The 17,731-nt window shown below is 43.4% G+C and overlaps 1 protein-coding gene across 4 annotated transcripts; it reads left to right on the top strand.

The window, feature by feature from the left end:
• The first annotated feature begins 4,244 nt into the window (after positions 1 to 4,244).
• LOC139456154 (BTB/POZ domain-containing protein 2-like) lies at positions 4,245 to 16,807 on the top strand. Of its 4 annotated transcripts, none has more exons than XM_071237701.1 (3): positions 4,245 to 4,292; positions 13,807 to 14,107; positions 15,600 to 16,807. In XM_071237701.1, the coding sequence occupies exons 2-3, from the start codon at positions 13,815 to 13,817 to the stop codon at positions 16,633 to 16,635; spliced, it is 1,329 nt and encodes a 442-aa protein (XP_071093802.1). In that variant the 5' UTR covers positions 4,245 to 4,292; positions 13,807 to 13,814; the 3' UTR covers positions 16,636 to 16,807. The 4 variants fall into 4 exon arrangements, with proteins under 4 accessions (XP_071093802.1, XP_071093803.1, XP_071093801.1 ...); XM_071237702.1 differs by lacking the exon at positions 4,245 to 4,292 and adding an exon at positions 5,531 to 5,590; XM_071237700.1 differs by lacking the exon at positions 4,245 to 4,292 and adding an exon at positions 9,061 to 9,136.
• Positions 16,808 to 17,731: the final 924 nt, after the last annotated feature.

Here is a 17,731-nt window from a genome sequence, read left to right as displayed (position 1 = left end):
CTATTCATGAGGAGATTCAACAACTATTCAGGAGAAGATTTAACAGCTATTCATGAGGAGATTCAACAGCTATTCATGAGGAGATTCAACAACTATTCGTGAGGAGATTTAGCAGCTATTCGTAAGTAGATTCAACAACTATTAATGAGGAGATTTATCACCTATTCATGTGGGGATTCAACAAATATTCATGAGGAGATTCAACAACTATTCATGACGAGATTCAACATCTATTCAAGAAGAGTTATTTACGAGGACATTCAACAACTATTCATCAGGAATTCAATAACTATTCATGAGGAGATTCAACAAACTATTCATGAAGTCATTCAACAACTTTTCATGAGGAGATTCAACACCTATTCATGAGGAGATTCAACAACTACCCATGAGGAGGTTTAACAAACAGTTCAAGAGAAGATTCAGCAAACTATTCATGAGGAGATTCAACAACTGTTTATCAGAAGATTCAACAACTATTTATGAGGAGATTCAACAACTATTCATGATAAGGTTTAACAAACTATCCAGGAGGAGATTCAACAATTATTTATGAGGAGATTCAACAATTATTTATGAGGAGATTCAACAACTATTTATGAGGAGATTCAACAACTATTCATGATAAGGTTTCACAAACTATCCAGGAGGAGATTCAACAATCATTTATGAGGAGATTCAACAACTATTTATGAGGAGATTCAACAACTATTTATGAGGAGATTCAACAACTATTTATGATAAGGTTTAACAAACTATCCAGGAGGAGATTCAACAATTATTTATGAGGAGATTCAACAATTATTTATGAGGAGATTCAACAACTATTCATGATAAGATTTAACAAACTATCCACGAGGAGATTCAACAACGAGTCAACTATTTATGAGGAGATTCAACAGCTATTCATGATAATATTCACGATCTATCTATGAGGGGATTCAACACCTAGCCATTAGGAGATTTAACAACTATCCATGAGGAGATTCCATAACTTTTCATTAGGATATTCACCAGGGGATTCAACAACTATTTATGAGGATATTCAACAACTATTCATGATAAGGTTTAACAAACTATTCATGAGGAGATTCAACAACTAGTCATTAGGAGATTCAACAACCTTTTATTAGGAGATTCAATAACTGTTCACGAGGAGATTCAACAACTACTTATGAGGAGATTTAACAACTATTCATTAGGAGATCCAACAGCCATTCCTTAAGAGATTCAAAAACTGTCCATGAGGAGATTCATCAGCTATTTATTAGGAGATTCAATAATTGTTCACGAGGAGATTCAACACCTAGTCATTAGGAGATTCAACAACTATCCATGAAGAGATTCAACAACTATTTATGAGGAGATTCAACAAACTATTCATGATATGATTCAGCAAACTATTCATGACAAGATTCAACAACTATTCATGATAAGATTCAGCAAACTATTCATGAAGATATTCAGGAACTATTCATGGGGAGATTCAACAACTTTGTAGAAAACTATGTACAAAGTCAATCCATCAGCAACACGTAATAGCCTATGAGCATTTCACGGTAGTCCGGAATCAGGTACAGAGTGGTATCTCCATATTTATAGATTTGTTTACCAGCTACAGCCATCGCAAGTCACAATGTAGGCTCTGTTTATCACATGCATGTCTACAGAAACTACGTAGTCATTGCTGTGTGTGTTGATCATATCAACATGCACGTTAAGACATGTACACAGATGTTGTCACTATGACATTGACAAATATTGTTGTTGATAAACAACGGGTGTAACATAAGTATTCTGAAAAAACATAAATATCTATTTTAATTTTATTTTATTTGTGTGCGGGGTGGGGGCGGGGGTATTTCAACTGCGTTTACATTTGTGCAAGACATGCAAGAAAAAAAGAACGTATGAAGACAGGTGGAAGAGATATTTATAAGGAAATGAATAAATATATACTTGACAAGCATGTGACACTGGAGACCTACTTGACAAGCGTGTGACACTGAGGACCTTCTTGACAAGCATGTGACACTGAGGACCTACTTGACAAGCATGTGACACTGGAGACCTACTTGACAAGCGTGTGACACTGAGGACCTTCTTGACAAGCATGTGACACTGGGGACCTACTTGACAAGCATGTGACACTGGAGACCTACTTGACAAGCGTGTGACACTGGGGACCTACTTGACAAGCGTGTGACACTGGAGACCTACTTGATAAACATGTGACACTGAGGACCTTCTTGACAAGCATGTGACACTGAGGACCTACTTGACAAGCATGTGACACTGGAGACCTACTTGACAAGCGTGTGACACCGAGGACCTACTTGACAAGCATGTGACACTGAGGACCTACTTGACAAGCATGTGACACTGAGGACCTACTTGACAAGCATGTGACACTGAGGACCTACTTGACAAGCATGTGACACTGAGGACCTACTTGACAAGCATGTGACACTGGAGACCTACTTGACAAGCGTGTGACACTGAGGACCTTCTTGACAAGCATGTGACACTGGGGACCTACTTGACAAGCATGTGACACTGGAGACCTACTTGACAAGCGTGTGACACTGGGGACCTACTTGACAAGCGTGTGACACTGGAGACCTACTTGATAAACATGTGACACTGAGGACCTTCTTGACAAGCATGTGACACTGAGGACCTACTTGACAAGCATGTGACACTGGAGACCTACTTGACAAGCGTGTGACACCGAGGACCTACTTGACAAGCATGTGACACTGAGGACCTACTTGACAAGCATGTGACACTGAGGACCTACTTGACAAGCGTGTGACACTGAGGACCTACTTGACAAGCATGTGACACTGGGGACCTACTTGACAAGCATGTGACACTGGAGACCTACTTGACAAGCGTGTGACACTGGAGACCTACTTGATAAGCGTGTGACACTGAGGACCTTCTTGACAAGCATGTGACACTGAGGACCTACTTGACAAGCATGTGACACTGGAGACCTACTTGACAACCGTGTGACACTGATGACCTACTTGACAAGCATGTGACACTGAGGACCTACTTGACAAGCATGTGACACTGGAGACCTACTTGACAAGCGTGTGACACTGAGGACCTTCTTGACAAGCGTGTGACACTGGGGACCTACTTGACAAGCATGTGACACTGGAGACCTACTTGACAAGCGTGTGACACTGGAGACCTACTTTACAAGCGTGTGACACTGAGGACCTACTTGACAAGCGTGTGGCACTGAGGACCTACTTGACAAGCATGTGGCACTGGGGACCTACTTGACAAGCATGTGACACTGAGGACCTACTTGACAAGCGTGTGACACTGAGGACCTACTTGACAAGCATGTGACACTGAGGACCTACTTGACAAGCGTGTGACACTGAGGACCTACTTGACAAGCATGTTGGACTGGGGACCTACTTGCCTAGCACTTGACATTACATTTTGAACATAAATGGCTGTGTACTAGTGTTAGGCACATATAGGTTATCAGACTCGAACCGCTTGAAATAAAATGGGGTGTTATCATTGGTGGGAAAAAGCATGTGACATTCTCGGGTATTTAGTCAAATGGCTTCCGAGAGGTTGATGCTCTCAGTACTGTCACAGCGTGACATTTAAACCTGATTTTTTTTCAGTTATCGCAAAAATGACAAAGCAATTGCTATTAATATCATTTTCAATATGACTGGTAACCTCTTAAGCAAATTTGGGCGTCATCATTGGTTTTAATAAGCTTTTGAAGTCTCAGCTTCGTTGGTCCACTTTTTTTGTATTTTCAAACATGGCTGTTAGAGCCGTTATTTGATTTCAAAACAAGATGCCTCAAACAAACTTTGAACTACATTGAGTGACCATCTCACCAACCACGTTTAAGGCCCCTGGCCATTTAGGTTTTGGAGAAACCTTTTGAATTTAAAAAAAAATCAAAGATGAAAACCAGGCGGCCATATTGAAATTACAATTTTGATGCCTTGAAAGAACTTGACCCCACTTATAGTAACAAACATCGACACAAAATGTCAACTGAATCCACCGAGCCATTTCGGAGAAGTAAAAACTGTCACAATTTTTTTGTCCACATGCACCGCCGCCGCCGCCGCCGCCGCCGCCGCCGACGACGACGACGACGACGGACGAAGCTGCAGCTGATGTGTTCGAGATGTGCAAGTCATCCCAGTCCTGCTGTCTCACCGTGCACGTCATCTGATGACGTTGGACGCTGTATCTGTAATCGGTATCGTGATCAAGGTCAAGGCCCCACAGTGATGCAGGTGAATGTTATTGTACCGGTAAACGAGGCTACAATCTAGAACATGTGACGGACAGAGGGTTACAGATAGGCTCAACGGGCTGATTTCATTTCAGATGTCTATAATTACAGAAACAAACATGTCTACTTTCATGTTCTATTTTTATGACAATTCCAGATTTGAGAACAACGTAATTAACATTTTCCTGTGTTTTTTTATATGACGCGATGAACGTGTATAGCTAAATGCAATCCAGAACCTATACAATCAATTTGTATTGTTTCATGGCCAACTGACCCATAATCCGTATGATCATAACAGTATAATGTTGTAGCACGTAGTCATTTACATCATACCACCACGACATTTTAAAGCATTTTTTTGGTTTATTTTTGAACCGACTAAAGAAGATTGGTTTCATCTTACTCCCTGTCTTCAGTTTGGGGCGGTCAGGTAGCCTAGGGGTTAAAGCGTTCGCTCGTCTCGCCGAAGACCCGGGTTCGATTCCCGTCATGGATACAATATGTGAAGCCTATTTCTGGTGTCCCTCGCCCTGATATTGCTGGAATATTGCTAAAAGTGTCGTAAAATCATATTCACTCTCTCACTCACACACTCACTTAATCACTCAATCACTCACTCGTCAGTCTGAGCAGATATGTATGTCAAAATTCGGTAGTCTAGTGGTGACAGTGTTGGCCCGTCACGCCAACTCCTCCACTCGTTGAAATCATGATGGTTATTTGTAATGTATGGAATATCGCTATAAAGCGCCTTGAATATAATTTACCCACTAACTCTGTATAAACAGCTGCAAATAACTGGTTAATTCCATCCATTATCTGTGATAGAGAAAAGATAACGCTCGCGTTTTTAATGCCAAATGTGTTTTTTAAGCAGTGATTTATATAAGAAATGTTAAGGTCAAGTCAAAGTTCACTGACCTCAACATGCAGGTTCTTAATAAAGCGTGATTAACGATAAGCTAGAAACCATGCGTTGTATGATGTGTGTGCACTGACTGTGTCACAATCTATATCAGATATGGCTAACGTGCCTTTGCAGCAGGATATACCTTTCAAGGAATAAACGTATTCTGTATTTGAACATTTGATCTGTTATGTCGCCCGTCCGTATGTCAATAGCTTGCGGTCACACGTTTTAATGGGAATGTAACCACGTGACAAGAACGTGATTCACCTTACGCGGAAGCATGACAGTCATGTGGGAATTCCCCATCTGTTACTGAAGGAGACGGAGTCATAGATGTTTATGGAAAGATCTCTGGTTCCATATAGTATTCGATCTTCTACTATTAGGTAAGTACTATATTGATTTAGAGGAACTGGTGGCCAAGTACTAAAGGCACCGCAATCACTGTGCAGAGTTGCGTCCCTTAACAGTGCCGGGATTTGATTTTGGGTACGAATCCAAGATTCGCCCCAAGTTTGATCCGTGGCCAACGTCATATCAACAATTTGAAGCTGCTTTGAACGTATTTCAATTCTCAATTCACCTTTTTTTTATATGAAGCCGGCAACGTAAGTAAGGTATATAGGATGTATACGATGTTTAGAGTTCAAAGATCATAAACGGATCTCTATGATTCGAACTCACGATCAGCGGGTCCTAACATAACTAAGGGACGCAATTTTATAAAACAAAGTCGTTGTGACGTGGGAGTTATTGTTTTGAGGATTTATAGAGCGATTCACCTTTCGAAAATAGTAATTGTTTTGAATAACGCGAATTGAATTGGGCGCAGTGACATGTTAGGAAACCACGTGATTAGAAAACACCCTTTAGAAATATCGGAAAGTAAACCGGACCCGGGTACGACAAAACACGGATACGACAAGGTCCGGGTTTCACAGAATTCTGATAACAAACTGCCCTCAAACGATTTTCACACAACGACAGTGGGGGAGTGGATTAAATAAATAAAAGTGACTATGTTAAATTCCAATTCGAGAAGGAATATTGAGTTGTATAGCTGATACAATCATTTATATGAGAAGTGGCTGAACAGTTCTAAATCTAATTATGATGGTCTGTGTTGATGGCGCTGTTGCTGATTATAGCAACACCACCCCCACCGCTACCCACCCCACCCACCCGGGTGATTCACAATTTCTTTTTCAACCGAGTACATGGACCACACACGTATAGAAGGCTTCCTCCTGAATGGTTTAAAATGTTCTTTACAGCCTCATGGGGCCGTCTCCGTTGTGGTAGTGTGTCCGCCCGGAGAGCGGAAGGTCCGGGATTCGATGCCCGACCGCGTCATACCAAAAGACGTTAAAAGATGGTACTTGTTGTTACCCTGCCTGGCGTTCAGTGGGGTTGAAACAAGGACTGGTCGGCTCGGAGTCAGTATACTGTGTCTTAGTTGGGTATTCATGTTAAACTGAGGCATGGTATCTCAGTGTGTGAGCACAATAAATCGGCATCAGTCCGGACTAGTACAAACAGCCACACACTTAACGTGTACTCTTGGACGCGACGTTAAACCCTATTTCACCTCACCTCACCTCACCTCACCTCACCTCACCTCACCTCACCTCACCTCACCTCATGTTCTCATATTTTGCATAACGGTAGCCAGACAGTTCTTTTTTTCAAGTTTGGGAAGAGGTGTAAACTGGCGGTGCCAAATCTTGTGAATACTGAGGATGTTCAATGAGCTCAAAGCCACAGTCATGCCTTGCAGCCATGGCAACCACAGACCTGTACACAGGTGCATTTTCTACGCCGTGTAGCCTTGATATTTCCACTCTGTTGCCAAAGCAGATTAGCTTATATTTACGGTCTGACCTTTCCGGAGGAAGTCCATTTGGTCATCCCAGAAAAACAAAGGCATCGCCTTGGCAGCTGATGGAACAGACTTTGCCTTCTTCGGATGAGGAGGTGTTAGATGTTTTCACTGCTTTGATTTGACTGTTGTTTAGTCTCTGGCCATTGTTGTGAACACAAGACTCATCCATGGTTACAAATCGCTCACCAAAATCAGCTGGGTCCGCTTTAAAAGTAAAGTCACACGACATATGACGAACCTGGAACGTTTCTGATCAGGAGTCAGAAGCCTAGGAACCAGCGTGCTGAAACCTCTGTCATGCCCAATTCATTCCTTAGAATGTTCACAACTCTCTGTTGGTTGACCGCCTCCGTGGTCTAGTGGTAGAGCGTCCGTCCGGAGAGCGGAAGGTCCGGTGTTCGATCCCCGGCTGCGTCATACCAAAAGACGTTAAAATATGTTACTTTTTGTTACCCTGTCTGGCGCTCAGCATTAAGGGGCTAAAACAAGGACTGGTCGGCTCGGAGTCAGTATACTGTGTCTGAGTGGGGTATTCGTGTGAAACTGCGGCATGATATCTCAGTGTGCTAGCACTATAAAATCGGCATCAGTCCGGACTAGTACAAGCAGCCACATACATACACGTGCATGCACGTCGTTTTAAAAGTGCAATAATCTTGGACGCGACGTTAAACCCCATTTCACCTTACCTCTGTTGGTTATGTGACGTGGGTGAGTCGTCGATCATTCATAATCATCGCATGTATTTTTATCAACATATTCCTTATGGGGTACCTGATCTTGGATCGCCTCCGAGGCTCAAGTTCTCCTTTGGAACTCCGCTGCCCACCTAGGAAGTACTTGGTGAAAGCGCGGTAGCCATTTTTGTCATTTTTCTTCAACGGAGTCAGTGGGTTGGATTTAACATTATTCCAGTTATATCACAGCGTGTCAGCTTAATGTGGGAGGAAAGCCCGAAGTGAGGCATGCCTCAGACGTTTACCACTTCGGTGAAACCCACGAGCACAGGTAGGGTGCTAACAAACCTAGAAACATACTCGAAGCGAACCGGGATTCGAACCCCAAAAGACGCAACGTTGCACAGAGAATCGCGTCGCCTTACACGACTTGTCCACCCCTCTTAGGCTTGCGGCAACACCTGTCGTCACAGGTCAGTGAGTATGGTTTTACGCGCTTTTAACAATATTCCAGCAATATCACGGCGGGGGACACCAGAAATGGACTTCGCACATTGTACCCATGTAAGGAATCTGACCCGGGTCTTCGGTGTGATGAGCGAATGCTCTAACCACTAGGTCGCCCACTGGCGCTTTAGCACAAAGGGTATACTTGGTGCTGAATACATGTATGTATGCACGATATGTATCTTGCAATTGTTACGCGATACACGACAGATTGCCTGACCCAAATATCAACACTAAATAAACCTGTGTTTATTAAACTAATAATTCGGGGACAAATACGAAATTGAAATCAAGAAATACAATTTCACAATTAATTTAAAGTACGTTTCCTAATATCAACATATATGGTTCTACCGAATTCCTTCCGTGAAGATTTCGGGGTAGAATTGGTCTTCAGCAACCCACGCTTGTCGTAAAAGGCGACTAACGGGATCGGGTGACTAGGCTCGCTGACTTGGCTGATGCATGTCATCGTATCCCAGTTGTGTAGATCGATGCGCATGATGTCAATCACTAGATTGTCTGGTCCAGATTCGATTATTAAAGACCGTCGTCATATAGCTGGATTATTGCTGAATGCGACGTTAAACAACAAACAAACCTTATACGATACTCATACAGTTGCAAAATCATTATACTATTAATATACTGAAAGAACTAGCAAATATATACAGAAACCTACTCTGAGTGATATCTCTTTAGATAACAATATATAGTGCCTGGAGCTGGAAGTATATATGCCTATACTAAAGCTCTCCCACATGGCACGCTTGGCTGAACATACCTGTGCGAATGAATAGCATACCTGGCACAATTAGTGTGACAGCCGAACCACGCACTTTGGAAACTGGCATTGCTGTACACAGGTAAGTTTTCGACATTGATTTACCTGTCAGTTATAGAATGTTTTTTAGCAGACATTTTAATGAAGAAGTGGTTTATTAAACACGTGTGCCTGTCACAACTGTATGGCGCACCTGGCAACCATATGGTGATCTAACGGTTCATTGTTGGCCGTGTTTCATGTCTTGGACAAGAATTGTTATTTTGTAAGAATGGAACTGTCCGCTAACTGATTAGGTGAACACCGATATATTTGATACATGACATATTGTCCTAGATAGCGATAAGACACGTGAGGTCCAACTGTATACGCATCTGAGGCTTATAGTGGGGATGTACGGGCGGCGATGTAACGAGGACGTTCTGATACTGTAGACAGCACGATATACCGCCAGGACATAGAAGGGAATTCATTATGACGTGTGGGCACCGCTATAAATATTAAAGATTAATACCAGTTAACAGTAAAACCTATATATAGAGTTTCTCAGACACTGTGCGTGACAAGATGAATATAACATGTATGTCAGTGTTTGGTAATGGTTTACCTACTGCCCACCCTCTCTGCCTGACTATCTACATACCTTCCCCTCCCTCCGGGGATCCACACCTCCCCACCCACCTACTGTCCTATATACCTACACACGCACCTACATGTACCTACCCGATGCCACGCTATCCGATATCCGTACCGTTAATGGTATTATATGTTTACTCGTTATAACGCTGAACCGGGAATGTTTCATCAGCGTTATATGATAATGCATTTCTGTTATTTAGTCTTCCCGTTATTGATCAGGTGAATATTTAAAATTGAAACTGAAAAGTCGTGCATCAAAACGCAATGACTAATAAACTCGTGGTATGGTACTTTATACTGGCAACACGTTGTAATATCACGTGACTATGCATAATAAGGCTAGTTAGCATGATGGATGCAGTCGGATTTTGTTTTTTTAATATTGTTACAGAAAACAGATAAAAACTTAACTGTCTCAGATAAAAAAAACATGGTTATACGCGGTAAACATGATAAGTGGTCTGGCTGAAACCAGTGATGTCCGCCCCATAGCTGATAGTTACCCCTGAATTCTTGACCCGTGTTTGTATCAGTGTTATCATATATATACTGATAGTCTATCTACATCACTATAACAGCCGTACCACACACTACGTGATACATTGTTCCACTGTGCACATGCCTAACACACAGCTGCATGATGTAGAGAGCTTCAGGGTTGATGCTACGGAGAGTAGATGCTATACCTCATATAGAGTATACCGTATGCTACACCTGATATAGAGTATACCGGTACACCTGCAGGAGGATACGGGTATATGAAAGTATAACGATGGCCAGTCCGGGGACCTCACGCTCCAGTGACACTCGCTCCACCATCAGAAAGAGGTCCACTCACAGGACTCCCTCTCTGACCAGAAAAGGTAGTCTTATGTTAACATTGAAAATTAGAAACTAATCGAGGATATATCTTGGCGTTTCTTCTCAAATGTGTATCTCATAGAGAGATTTGACAAATATGAAATTGTCATGTTATTTGCTTGGTTGTTTGTTTGTTTGTTTGTTTGTTGTTTAACGCCGCACTCCGCAATATTCCAGCTATATGACGGCGGTCTGTACGTAATCAAGTCTGGAACAAAGAACACGCTGGATGCCGAGCTAATCATTTTCACCTCAAAGAAATGATCAAATATGTACAACAATGTTTATATTCGTATGACATCACTACCGGTGACCGACTTTTACGAAATAGCGTGTACACTATTTTACACTAGATCCGGGGTAGTTATATCATTAATGATTCGGGGACACGGTTGGCCAAGTCGTCTAAGGCGACGCGATTCGCTGTGCAGAGTTGCGTCCCTTGGGCACTCCAGAAACCTATGATTGTGGGTTCGAAACCCGGTTCGCTCGGTTTATGTTTCTAGGTTTGTCTGCACTATACCATGCTCGTGGGTTTCACCGAAGTGGTAAACGTCTGAGACCTGCATCACTTCGGTCTTTCCTCCCACATTAAACTGACACGCCGTGATATAACTCCCTCACTCACTCATTAATGATTCACCACTATAGCATATATACCCACGTACTATATATCACAATAACAGGATAGCCATTAGAGAGGTGCACTCAATTGGACCAAGTCTTAAGGGCCGTCTGTCAGAATAAGGTTCCTCCTTTGAAAATGGTGCCATTGAAATACAGCAATAAATAAAATGTATATTATGACTAACCTGTAGCCTATAAAACTGCAGACTTATTTATAGTGTTATCGTGGTACTAGTACATGGTAATATATATAAATATCCTACTTTAAAAACAACCCGTGAAGGCCCGGGTTACAATAGGTCTTCAGCAACCCATGCTTGCCGTTAAGGGCGACTATGCTTGTCGTAAGAAGCGACTAACGGGATCGGGTGGTCAGGCTCGCTGACTTGGTTGATGCATGTATTCGATCCCAATTGCGTTGATGGATGCTCATGATGTCAGTCACTGGATTACTGGTCCAGACTGGATTGTTTACAGACCGCCGCCATATAGCTGGACTATTGCTGAGTGCGGCGTTAAACAACAAACAAACAAACAAACACATACATACATACATACATACATACATACATACATACAGAAATGCTAAAAAAGCAATAATAAACTCCGTGAAAATATGCTTACTCGGCTCCAACCCAAACAAAGTCGATGTCACTTTGGTGAGAGGATGTTGTGAGGGGGGTGGGGTGTTAGCCGGGGGTGGTGTAGGGGTAAGAACAGACAAAACCCGGTAGTAAACGAGATATGACACACATACCTCTCGAATCTCCAATCTCACCGTGACAAAGCGAAAAATGACGAACCCCCAGTTTTGGGTCAGCGCCATCGTGGTGGTGTAAAGAGATACCTATAGCTTTGTACATCGTTTGGAAATACCACTTCAGGTCTAGTGAATCGCTGTCAGTCACTCGCACCGGTGACTATGATAATGACGTGTGTGACATATAGCCAGCTGATGAACAGTGGTTGTGTAGAACGGGAGAGCGCGGGGCCACGTGTACAGGACGCTCCTATCGTGTCGAGATTCACGGGCTGTGATAAGCGCGCGCGTGTGTGCACACATTATTGGATATTCAAAAGGAAGGTTTTGTTTGTTTGTTGTTTGAGACCACTCAGCAATATTGCAGCTTTTAGACGACGGCCTGTAAATAATCGGGTCTGGACCAGACAATCTTGTGATTGACATCATGAGCATCCATCCACGCAATTGGGATACGATGACATGAATCAACTACGTCAGCGAGCTTGACCCGATCCCGTTAGTCGCCTCTGATGACTTTTTAGTCGCCTTTTACGGCAAGCATGGGTTACTTAAAACCTATTCAACCCCGGATCTTCACGGGTTTCAAAATATGTGACAATGGATGTGTGCGTGTGTTTGTGAGTATGTATTAGAGGATGGGGGGAGTGGGGTGTGGGGGTGCGTGTGCGTGTGCGTGTGCGTGTGCGTGTGTAAACGTCTGAGACCTGCATCACTTCGGGCTTTCCTCCCACATTAAGCTGACACGCCGTGATATAACTGTAATACTGTTAAAAGCGGCGTTAAACCCAACTCACTCACTCACTCACTGCATAAAGCGGCGTAAAACCATACTCACTCATTCACTCTTGAAGTTGCGACAATCTCCTCGCCAGTGTGCTAATTAACTCATGCCTAACGTTGTTGCTAATGACAAACTGTGAACATGTCTGATAGTTGTTGCTCTACGGAATGTCTTGGTAGAAACAGTGTAGTGATTGTAGCAAGAGTCGACCAACACCGGAATTGCATGGTAACTTTCTGCAACTTAAAATAGCCTCATAGTCGGGACCTGACGCTGCGTTATAGAGCCTAGGGGGTGGTGTAGCCTAATGGTTGAAGCGTTCGCTCGCCACGCCGAAGACCCGGGTTCGATTCCCCACATGGGTTAAATGTGTGAAGCCCATTTCTGGTGTCCCCCGCCGTGATGTTTCTGGAATATTGCTAAAAGCGGCGTAAAACATTACTCACTCATTATTGAGTCTAGTAATACTGTGGGTGCAAACCCCCTTTTGGTCGGATGCCGAGCCCTGTTAAGTTGTTAGCCGGAGGCCGCAGTGCAGTACGTTGGATGCCATGAAATGTTTATCTGGTACGCGGATGCCAATATTTCAATATTCAATTATAGTTTTTGTCCTTTTTGGTTCCAAAGAGTAACAAATATAATATTTAGCCCTAAGCATTTGAACAGGCATGATCATCCATTTATTCTGGGCGGTGGGTAGCCTAATGGTTAAAGCGTTCGCTCGTCACGCCAAAGACCCGGGTTCGATTCCAGACATGGGTACAATGTGTGAAGTCCATTTCTGGTGTCCCCCGCCGTGATATTGCTGGAATATAGCTAAAAGCGGCGTAAAACTAAACTCACTCACTATTTGTATGGCTGTGTACACTGAAATGACTTAAACTTTCTTAAATTTGATGTCAAGACAAATCGAATGGTATGCCGGATGCCTAGGAGTGGTTTGGCACCCTCTATACTCACACAATCGACCATTGTTTTTTGTGATCCCAGTTCTATTAAATATTAAGGGTTTCGTATCCTGCTTACGGCGTAGCCGGCTTAAAGTCACTTCACATTCTATTCATAATCCTTGTTTTTCCAGACACCAAGATGTCCACGCCAACCACACCCAACCCTTGGAAGACTCCTCATCAGACCAACACTGCAGTGGACTGGCAGGAAAACAAGACCCTGTCCGAATGTACGCTTCACATGTTAGACCACCAGGTGGCGTGTGATGTTCACTTCCGGGTTGGGCAGACGAGAGAAAACATTGGTGCGCACAAGTTCCTGCTCATCAGCCGGTCGAGCGTCTTCTTTGCGATGTTTCAAGGTCCGTTGGCAGAAACCAAGGAGATTGACATCCCGGATATTGACCCGGAAGTATTCTGGGAGTTCCTCAGGTGAGGGGTCTTTAACATTTTGCACGTGTGCCCGTGGGTAGTTCCTAGGGGGGGAGGTGGTTGTGGGTGAGAGTGTATTTTTGTTGTTTTTTAAAACCGCACTCAGCTATATGACGATGGTCTGTAACTAATCGAGTCTGGACAAGACAATCCATTGATTGACATCATGAACATCGATCTACGCCACTGGGATACGATGACATGCATCAACCAAGTCAATGAGCCTGACCACCCGATCCCGTTAGTCGACTCTTACGGTGAAATTATGGGTGAATAGTGTGGATGAATATAGACTACTCAAAAGAAGTAAAAGAACACCCTTGACTATTCATGTAGTTAATTAGTCGTGGTTGTAACATACATCTTCCATCAAGGATGTTCTTTAACTTTTTTTTAATAGTATATAAGCATGTCATCAATATTCCGTCAAGTGTGTTGGGTTTTAACGCCGCTTTTAACAGTATTCAAGTTACATCGCGGCGTGTCTGCTTAATGTGGGAGGAAAGCCCGAAGTGATGCAGGTCTCAGACGTTTACCACTTCGGTGAAACCCACGAGCACGGGTATGGTGCTGACAAACCTAGAAACATAATCGGGGCGAACCGGGATTCGAACCCACAATCATAGGTTTCTGGCGTGTCTAAGGGACGCAACTCTGCACAGCGAATCGCGGCGCCTTAGTCTACCTGGCCACCTGTGCCCCCTAATCCGTCAAGCATCCCACTCCCATACGTTGCAGCTGTGCATGCTGATTTATTTGTCAATACAGCACTCAGCAATATTAAAGTTATATATCGACAGTCCGTAAATAACGGATAAGACAATTCAGTGATTGATATCATGAGCAACGATCCACGCCGTCGGTGTACGATGACACACAATCAACTGAGCCGGACCACCCGATCCCTTTGGTCGCCTCTTACGACCAGCATTGTTTGCTGGAGACTAATTCTAACCCCGAATCCCCATGGGGGAGATACCAGATGAGTTGTTCTTATGAACACTGCCAGTGTACCTGTAGAAATCCACATAACATATCCTAAAATGTCTCTTAATATTTATATATTCAAATCCCTTTTGAAAGGTTATGTACATCTATCTATAATCAGAAGAAGGGCACACAAGTGTGATCCGGGGTAGAACAGGTCTTCAGCAACCCATGCTTGTCGTAAAAGGCGACTATGCTTGTCGTAAGAGGCGACTAACGGGATCGGGTGGTCAAGCTCGCTGACTTGGTTGATGCATGTCATCGTATCCCAATTGCATGGATCGGTGCTCATGATATCAATCACTGGATTCTCTAGTCCGTACTCGATTATTTACAGACCGGCGTCATATAGCTGGATAATTGCCGAGTACGGAGTTAAACAACAAAACAACCAAACCAACATGTTGTGGCAGTGTCCTTTTTTAAAGGTGGAAACAAATGGTATTTTTTGGAACATGAGTAACGTTATTTGTTGTAACTCATTCTTTATTCATTGTATTGCCAGGTTCTTGTATGCTGAAGAGGTGAACCATAGTGTAAGGACAGTGATAGGAGTTATCTACGCTGCCAAGAAATATGCAGTCAAGAGGCTGGTCATGTCCTGTGTGAAGTTCGTGGAGAGTTACCTGACTATTGAGAACGCTTGTGAAGTCCTGGAACAAGGATACATCCTAGACGAACTGGCTCAAGCCATCCTGAACTTCATCAACCAGAACGCCAGCAGTGTCCTGGCAACTGAAGGTTTCCGGAACATATACCAACCCTGTCTGAACCAGGTCCTGGGTTCAGATCAACTGGAGGTCGAGGAGGTGAAGGTCTTGGAATCAATCCTCATCTGGGCAGATGCTCAGTGCCAAATGCGAAGAATAGAGCCGACGGGTCCAAACAAAAGACAGGTGCTTGGAGATTCACTGGACTGTGTCCGATTTCCTCTCCTTGACCCCCGGTATTTTGTCGACTCTGTGGCCCCTCAGGGATTGTTCACCAAAGAAGAATGTTTCACTATGGTTCAGTGTTATGCTATTCCCGAGCGGTGGACCCAGTGTTTTAAGTTCAGGACATCAACTAGAAACATCAAGGAGTATCGCGTGTGCAGTCGGTTCACCGAGGTGGACGGACCCAGGGACAGCTATGGAACAGACGCGGTGAAACTGATTTGTTTGAAAGAGATCTACCTCCATGGCTACAGTATTTACGGCCCCTTCGATGGAAACAATTCAGAGTATTGTATTAACACTGTCCTGTATGACAAGAATGACGACATCATACATGCACAGGTCACCAAGGTTGTGAACAATGCCAAATATCTGAAAGTCATGTTCAATGCAAAGCTCAAACTCGATGGCAATGTCTGGTACACACTGTTGGTCAAGATTCGAGGCCCTCCAACCTTTAAAGGACATAACAGCATATCCTTCGTAAAGAACAGTGATGTGACCATGACCTTTGCCTACTGCAAAAAGGGTACACGGGACACGTCTGGGAAGGAGGGACAGATTCCACAACTGTTCTATACACTAGTTGATGCGGAAAAGGACTGATTTATTCGTCTATTCAGGATAGATCCATGCTCAATTCAGTGACACTCCCTTACATATAGACCAGGTTGGGCAACACTGTGAATATACAGAGGAACCAGATGCATGTCTACATGTCTCAGTGCTTTTCTGGTCTAGGTTTAAAGCGTGTACATGTAATTCGTGTGAAACTGAAACGGACAAACAAGAGAACTACTGCTACTCATAATTTTCAAATTGACAGAGAAAGAAGTTTTTGCATGACTTTAATCAAACTTGTTATGGCAGCTAATGTTGACCCAAGGCCAGTTCTTTCCCTTTCTACAAGTGATATATGGGAGTTTATGGCTGTCAATTAAAATTCATGCTTGCAGCATTGCTAAAATTCACAAACTTGGGTTCAGTGCTAAAAGGAACTGTTTCATAAAGGGGGAGAGAGATACTTGCTGAATACGGGATGGAGTGCGTGCATGCGTGCGTGCGTGCGTGCGTGTCTGTGTCCGGATTGTCTTGTCCAGACTCGAGACCGCCATCATACAGCTGGAATATTGCCGAGTTTGGCGTTAAACAAACAAACAAACAAACAAACAAACAAACAAAAGACATGAGTCCAGACAAAATGTTGACATGCCAGCAACCATGTGACCGAGTCTGACTATCCGATCCAATTGGTCGCCTCTTACGACATGCATAGATTCTGGGGTACAATTCTAACCCAGAATCCCCAAGGGGTAGCGACAATTCGAAATCATATTAACATTGCATCATAAAGCGTCCATTACAATGTGCTCAGGGCTCAGCAAGCATGCAAGTGGCATTAGATGTCCGAACTCTGAACTCGGTCAATATTTTACCAGAGAATGAATGAAAGAATGAAAGAATGAACGAACGAACGAACGAACGAGTGTGAGTCAGGGAGCGAGTTTCTAGTTTTAGTCATATCTTGAACAGCCTAACCAGTGGCCAAGAGAGTTAAGCATTACTCAGAGTGTGTGGTCACTCATCTATTAATACTTTGCAGCCATTTTGGCCACCCAATCCACACTCATCACCCCCTGCGAGCAACCGTAGTTGGTCGCCCTGGGATGTGACAAGCATAAGTTCATATACATGTAAGCGT

This window comes from Haliotis cracherodii, unplaced genomic scaffold, assembly GCF_022045235.1.
Source record: "Haliotis cracherodii isolate W230 unplaced genomic scaffold, xgHalCrac1.p SCAF_11, whole genome shotgun sequence".
In the NCBI taxonomy this organism is placed as follows: Eukaryota; Metazoa; Mollusca; class Gastropoda; order Lepetellida; family Haliotidae; genus Haliotis; species Haliotis cracherodii.
The sequence above is the reverse complement of the archived record's forward strand: the minus strand, read 5'-3'. Positions and strand labels throughout refer to the sequence as shown.